Source organism: Eschscholzia californica, unplaced genomic scaffold (assembly GCF_041429995.1).
Source record: "Eschscholzia californica isolate CP2 unplaced genomic scaffold, dmEscCali1.0.p SCAF_5, whole genome shotgun sequence".
NCBI lineage: Eukaryota > Viridiplantae > Streptophyta > Magnoliopsida > Ranunculales > Papaveraceae > Eschscholzia > Eschscholzia californica.
In genome coordinates, this window is record NW_028238472.1 from 17007463 (window position 1) to 17015174 (window position 7712).

General features: G+C 37.1%; 1 protein-coding gene across 1 annotated transcript; it reads right to left on the reverse strand.

Annotated features, from left to right (window-relative positions):
• Nucleotides 1-516: 516 nt before the first annotated feature.
• LOC147537519 (succinate dehydrogenase [ubiquinone] flavoprotein subunit, mitochondrial-like) lies at nt 517-6926 on the reverse strand. Its single transcript, XM_086644712.1, has 16 exons — nt 6493-6926; nt 6191-6358; nt 5398-5485; nt 4934-5080; nt 4706-4846; nt 4086-4171; nt 3915-4007; nt 3739-3802; nt 3016-3159; nt 2644-2831; nt 2364-2538; nt 2101-2271; nt 1403-1472; nt 1202-1322; nt 1055-1092; nt 517-931 (listed from the first exon to the last, which is right to left on the reverse strand). Exons 1-16 carry the CDS (start codon nt 6607-6609, stop codon nt 829-831), a joined length of 1914 nt encoding a protein of 637 aa, XP_086500838.1. The 5' UTR covers nt 6610-6926; the 3' UTR covers nt 517-828.
• Nucleotides 6927-7712: the final 786 nt, after the last annotated feature.

Sequence of the window (7712 nt, forward strand, 5' to 3'; positions counted from 1 at the left end):
AATCCTCCCCAAGATAAACACATTATAAACCCTAAAAATCAATTAATTTTGAAACCCTAACACATTCACTTCTAAACATATTAGGTTGTTCTCTTATGTTTTTAGGATTTAGTGATTAGAAGAAAACAAAACTTTGAAAAATAAGATAAGAAACTTGGAAAGAGTTTAGGATTTAGAACCCTACGAAGACTTTGCTTAAATTTATAAAAGTTCTTTCTAAATTCGTTTATGGTATCTTCTAAAAATTTAGTTTTGTTTAACTCTAAAATTGGGAGCCCTATAACAACAAATAGATATAAAGAAAGTCAATCTCGGTTGACCAATTTTGTAAGGAATTTTTATTCTCCAAGGATTTTTTTATTCTCCAAAGCCGCGGCCATTTGATATGATATTCTCGTGATCCAAAGTTAGTGTATTATTTAGTCCAAATCAACATTTCTATAAGATAAGAATCCTACAAGCACATTTCGAAACCTGACTTGAGCTTACCAGATCCGAGTTTGATTTCAGTTCTGATTTCAACAACAAAAACAAACACCCAAAATTTTTATTTGAGATATATCTAAGTTCATTTTTGAGAATAGTTTAATCATCTCAAAAAGAATATCACAAACATCCTTATTTTTGGTACATAAATTTGCAACAATAATTGAACAAGATTTTATTCACCACATGAGTTCCAGCAACTACTTAAAGAGGGTGCTGCTGCTAACTGAAATTTGTCTGAGATCAAAATCTAACCTGAACTGTGACGAGGTCGCAAATAGAACACCATCTTATTGGAATCAGTGTTATACTCCATTGAGTGATTGACTTCCGGATTAGATCTTAATAAACACGTGCTTTCGGGGGGAACGTCTCGATTTCGTCATCCAATGTGTTCATATGGACTGGCCTATATTCGAGTCGTACCTTTTCATTCTCCCAGTATCTGCAAAACCAAAGTGGAGATTAGTTTCAGTCGCAACTGGAAATCGTTTTGCTCTTGAAATTCGTAATTTGCAGAAAGAACTAGAACTGATTTCAAGTCATAATAATTGAAAAGATATCTCACCCCAAGGTGTGCTTCATCCAGTTCACGTCATCCCTTGTCTAAAAAAGAAAAAAAGAGAGAGAGAATACAGTGAATGAATATCCGTTATATAGAAATATTAAAAAAAAGTAGATAGAAACAAATTAATTCGCGAGAATGTAAACCAACCGAAAAATCTTCACGAGCATGTGCTCCTCTACTTTCCTTCCTAGCCTCAGCAGAGTGCATTGTAATACAGGCGTTTATTAAAAGGTTTTCAAGTTCTATAGTCTCTATCAAGTCTGAGTTCCTGGCAGAGAGAATTTAAGTTTATTAGGGTTAAGACATGGATAATCATTGGTGATATTAGAATAGAGGGAGAATATATACCATATCAGACTCCGATCCTTCAACTTAACATCGTGAAAGCTTTCCCATGTTTTATCAATTAACTGGCAACCTACCAAGAAAATACAGAAGACACCGATTAGATTTGGTATATGGGAAAACGCAGACACGTGTTCAGTACCAGAAGGATTATTTTGCATTTCTTTTATGCAAGTATTGACACCATAAGACAAGTAGGTGACACTGAAGGGAAATTCTATAGGCACCCCCAATTTGGGAACAGACACCATGTGCTTCTTTCACTTCAAAGTTAAGTATTCCTAATCTGTTAATTTGGATGAAAACTGGCCTCCATCTAATGAAGTGGACACCCACGTCACTAGGATACGCCATGGGCCCAAGCAAAAGCGCCCAAGGGTGCTTTTGGATCAGAAACCGAAGGCGCTTGGGGGTGTATAGAGCCCAACCAAGGTGGTGCTTGTTTTGATTGTCTGAATCGGACTGGCCTGAGCTTGACTTGTTTGAATCTGAGTCCTCTAACTATGACTTGTTTTGGTTAAGGGCAAAATAGTTATTTCAGCCATTGTGCTCTTAACTCAGACTTAATTCATGACAGACGACAGACTTGAATGGTCTCTAAATCAGACTGAGTCAGCCATTCAGACGAATCAGACTTATTAGTCAGATTTCAATTGAGAAGTGATCACGAAGTAATTAGTTATGAAAAATCTTCTGCTTACCTTCTTCCAGTGTTTCCTGAGTGCGGAAAACAGCTGCATTGTTTTGCATCACTCGTTGCATATTTAGACGGATTTTTGAAGTTGGTAGTGAACCATTTGAGTTCCTTAGTTTGTCCAACCATGCGATGGTCTTCTCTCCAGCATCACTCTCCAATGGTTTCTGTTTCTGACCTGCAAGGTCATAAAGGTTTTGCTAGTTTAGGATAAGACTACCTCACGAAAGTGCTGAAGTACAATAACCTTTATAACATGAAGAGACTTGCCTGGCTTTTGGATCTCGGCAACTCTATTAGCACAAGCTCGACCGAAAACAACAATGTCAAGAAGAGAATTTGCACCAAGTCGATTAGCACCATGAACGGATGCACATGCTGCCTCCCCGGCAGCCATTAACCCAGGAATCACTGAATCAGGATTATCTCCTTTGACGGTAACCACCTAATGCCATATTAAATATTAATACCAATTGAAACTAGAATAAGGATAAAAAGAAGAGGAACTAAATATCGACATCATTCGACAAGATGTCATTTGAGCTCTTACCTCCCCGTGGTAATTTGTGGGCACACCTCCCATGTTATAGTGGACAGTAGGTAACACTGGGATGGGCTCCTTGGTAACATCAACACCGGCAAAAATGGCAGCAGTTTCTGAGATACCAGGAAGTCTCTCCTTCAACACATCCGGCGGCAAGTGATTCAAGTGGAGATAGATGTGGTCCTTCAAAGGTCCTGCACAAGAATGAGAACAAAATTAGGGTAAGTTGAAAAGAAAAATCTAAGCAGGTGACATTTATTTTATCATCCGAAATAAGCAAGAGTTGTTATAGGCACGAGATCATGAAACAAATGCTAAAAGTTTGCCGGGGACAATATTCAACAATGTTGATCAAAAAGAAGAAAATATTGACCATACCTACACCACGACCTTCTCGTATTTCCATAGTCATAGATCTGGAAACAACATCTCTTGAGGCAAGATCCTTCGCTGTGGGGGCATATCTTTCCATAAACCGTTCACCTTCGCTATTCCTGAGAATGCCACCTTCACCTCGGGATCCTAAATGTAAGCAAAATTGCAAGAATGTAAGTACTACAATAAGAATTCGTCTCCACATATGGCTTGGATGTTCATGAAATTTACGACCAGAAAATTGCTGATGCAGCACAGATATGAACGTCATGAATCTAGGTGAATGGCAATAGATCTACTCTAAAAAATAGATATTCTCCACAACAATTTTCACTAACTATCGTACCAATTAAACTCAACGATAAACTGTTAGTGGAGTTGGCTAGAAGCCTGTCTAAAACACCACCTAATGAGAAAAAGACATACAATGAAAAGAAATACTCGACAACTAGAAAACTAAATCTGGAAACTGTTCTACTTTGTTGGTGATACGGGCACGACGTGGCCTTTAATGGACCAATGGCTGGTCGTTATCACCATGGTAGAACCCACTAATTGCATCATGATAATGCACAGCTACATAAAGTAACATGGGAGTAACTACTCGTCTCGATCCTCATCATTAGAGCTTTTCAATAAGAAAGAAATTACTTTTGTTCCTCATAGTCAATTCTAAACACGACCACATTCACCAATTCAATTCAAAAGGAAAAGTTAAATAGCAACCTTCAGTTATGAGGCACCCAGCACCATAGATACCCGTAGGGTGAAACTGCACAAACTCAAGATCCTGCATAATATATAAGTCAATATAATGAAAGGAATAGAATCCAGCAAAACTACGCAAAACGGGATAATAAAACATAGCAAGATTCTCAATCCATTAAGACCAAGACACCAACCTGAAGAGGTAGTCCAGCACGTGCGACCATGGCATTGCCATCTCCAGTGCATGTATGAGCTGAGGTTGCAGAAAAGTATGTTCTACCATAACCCTGATAAGAAACACAAATTAGCTTCTCCTAGACTCACTAGGAGCAGATAAGTGAAAAAATGTATAGAAACATAGATACCCCAGTCGCCAAAATAGTTGAGGCAGCACGGAAACGATGTAGGGTTCCATCCTCCATGTTTAGAGCAATCACTCCTTGACAGGTACCTGAACATAATTTGCAAGCATAACAGGGAAAAAAAATTAAAACTCTTCGCCTACCTGTGTTAATTTCTAAAGCTAAAAGGGCCGTACTGGCCAGGTTGAGTAACGAAGATGGATGTGACCATATGCCAAAGACTTGGACTTTAAGCAGTGTCTCTCCACTAAGAGGATAGTGTTAGCAGTACCTTCCCTAGGAAGGGAAGACGGGAATCTGGGATCCTTAGCTCAGCTGGGTGAAGTAGGGACCCGTGTTCGGCACTAAGGTTTATTATAGTTTTAAACCATCATACTTTTTTGTAAACTATGAGATTTGATCTAATGTTTATTTGAAATTGTCAACGGGTTGATGGGCCCGACCTTTACAAGGAAACATGAACTGAAGAATCAAATAATGAATACAATTTTTCTAAATGTTAAAGTGCAATGGTGAAAAAGGAGGCATTTCATACATGGATATTATCAAATGCAGGGAAAAAACAATTTAGAACTTGATATTATCTGTATGGTGGAAACGTACAATCTGATGCAGTAACTTACCACTGCTATCCATGATAAGATCCAATGCGAAGTACTCCACAAAGAACTGAGTGTTGTGTTTCATTGCCTGTCCATACAGAGTGTGTAGCAAAGCGTGACCGGTTCGATCAGCAGCACAGGCACAACGATAGGCTTGGCCACCTACGCAAATGGCGGAAGCATATCTCAGAAAAATTCAAAATTTTCATGTAGTGGACCAATTATATAATGAAAATATCAACTAGCTACCTTTTCCAAAGTCAAGGCTTTGACCACCAAAAGCACGTTGATAAATTTTACCATCTTCAGTTCGAGAAAATGGCAATCCATAGTTTTCAAGCTCAATAACTGCCTTAGGTGCTTCTCTGCACATGTACTGGATAGCATCTTGATCACCTAGAAATATTCAAGAACATTTTGAACAACTTGAAAACCCTATATCCTAAGATAAATGGAACTATTTAAGAAGCTCGTATTCAAGTAGAAAAGAAAAAGGTTACCCTGAAAAATACAATATCAGGTGACTTTTTGAAAAAGTAAAACGTACTTCAAACAAAAAGCAATTGCTTGAAAAAGTTTCAATAGCACATAAGAATTTTACCAAATGGTACTCTAAAGTTTTGTATGGAAATGAACATTTTAAGTAATAACACTATTGACATCCCATGATGCCAATGAAGGTAAATCTAAGCTAATTTCAAGAATCAGCTAACCTAGCCAATCACTTCCTTTAACTGTATCGTACATGTGCCACCTCCAATCATCTTCAGTCATATTTCCTAGTGCTGCGTTTATACCACCCTGCACGAACACACTAGCCGATGTCGGTAACAAATTTAAGTATTGGAACATAATAAACATCTACAAGGTGGTAATAGGATTATAGAGCTAGTTAGATAAAGCTTCTACAAACTCAGGATAGTAAAAGGAGGATGTGCTAGACATACGAGAACAATGAAAAATTTGTATTAATTCTCATGTGTACACAACTTTTATCATCTCCTAGTGGGCAAGTGACTCTAAGGAGCACCTTGAGCAAAAACACGTCTAGGTTTCCTTTCAGCTTTTAGTATAAAATAGCTTCTTTACAACAAAAAAACAGGTTTTATCGTTTTACAAGAATCCTTCATTTTTTTCTAACTTCGCGTATCCGCAGTTATGCGCCCCCTCGGCCATCATAAAACATATTAGTTCTCCTTAGGTTAGAGTTAGGAATTAAAATGAATTAAAATGAATGGAATTGAAAGTCCCTTCCGATCAAATAACTTCTCCTATGTCACTAAAACAATTAACGATTCGACAATGAAGATGCCTATTAGTCAATTTCCTACTATTTATTTCATTGGAAACAATTATTCCAGAAATAGTGGATTACGGATTCTTACAACATTTTTGGAAGAACATATGTATGAAGAGAAATTACTTGGCAACAGTTCTTAATCTTATCATTTCGAGTAGCTGAAAGTTTAAAACACACAAACCCTAAAACTGTATTTATCTATATACCTGTGCGGCCACAGTATGTGAACGAGTAGGGAAAAGCTTGGTAATACAAGCTGTATTAAATCCATGTTCAGAGAGTCCAATGGCAGCCCTAAGTCCGGCACCACCAGCTCCGACCACAACCGCATCGTATGTGTGATCGACGATTGTATATGAAGATCTTCCTCCTGTCTGTAAAAATCAAATCAACCAATGATTAAAAATGATTTGGAACATAAGCTGCTAGATTGGAAAAAGAATTTGAAGATTAGATTGATTGGTGGATATTATGGGGATAAAATAGTGAAAATAAGAAGTGATCTTACTGATTCAGTTGAGAGAAATCTAGAAATTAAGGGTTTAAGAGTTCCATTTGAGGTAGATCTCTTCGAACAAGAGGAAGAAGAAGAGAGACCTAATCCTCGAGAAACACACCGCCACATCTTACCTTCTCTCTCTAAACACTCCCCTCACTTTCTTTCTCTATAAAAACTCAGATGTAACCGAGGGTGTTGAAGGTAAAGGAGGACATGAACTATAATAATAGTATAGAAATAGAATTAGTTACATATGCTAAAATGGCGCATTAAGGTGGCTGACTGAGAGGATGCCTAACAAAGGTAAGGGTTTAAGTCAAACAGTTGGTAGCCCAAGTGGTTCCAAGGTGTTGACATAAACTCCAGAAATCCCTGGAGGTCTCAGGTTCGAATTCCAGAGAAGGTGGAATCTTTGGCTATTTGAATGGGGATTATTAGGGTATAAATAATGTAGTGTAGTTGGGCTATATAAGCTTTAAGAGTTTGAGTGGGCTATGGGCTAAGTCATGTTAGAGTTTGAGTGGGCGGGTAGCAAGCTTATCACATCTTTGATGTATTCAATGCCAATTGTACGACAATGTAATCGGTTTCCAAAAAAAAAAATGTAAGGGTTTAAGCTTTAAATGGCTCCAATAATAGGCCCAACATCTTTTTATTCAAATACAATTGTTAAATCATTTTATACATTTAATTTTTAAGATAATCTTTTTTTTTATAATAGACATGCCTAAGATTTAAGAAAAAAATTTGGAGTTAGATTCGAGGTAAAACACAAAAATTAGACAAGCTCTTTTCTAACCAAGTGAATGAAATAAAATATAGTAAAATACTAAGATGGCGGTCTGTGAAGATGAAAGTTCCACGAAGAAGACCCTCCTCTTCGATACAACAACTAAGATAAAAGAGGGAAGTAGATGAAGACAAGGAGGAAAAGGGAAAGATAAGTATAAGAAAAATAAAGTGAAAGAGAGACAGAAGAAAATAAAAATGTCAATATAACAAAAAAAATTAAAATACAACAAAACACGCTAAAAAAGAAATGGGGATAAAAAAAAGTCTATTATTAAGTGCCAAGGTGGCAGCTAGTTACGAATTAAGGGTAAAATCTGGGTGTCGTTTTAAAGTAGGGTCCAAAAAAATATTTTTGGTAAAAAAAAAGGTAAGCGAAAAATAGTTTAGGAATTATGGCATTGGGTGAAGATCAAACCCATGACTCTTTTTTGTTGAAC

Excerpts from the sequence above, each read along its gene's own strand:
- LOC147537519 (XM_086644712.1), bottom strand. The coding sequence starts at position 6,609 with ATGTGGCGGTGTGTTTCTCGAGGATTAGGTCTCTCTTCTTCTTCCTCT. Across the intron at positions 5,081-5,397 it reads TAAAGGAAGTGATTGGCTAG|GTGATCAAGATGCTATCCAG; the intron begins GTTAGCTGATTC and ends GAATATTTCTAG. Across the intron at positions 3,160-3,738 it reads TGGGTGCCTCATAACTGAAG|GATCCCGAGGTGAAGGTGGC; the intron begins GTTGCTATTTAA and ends GCTTACATTTAG.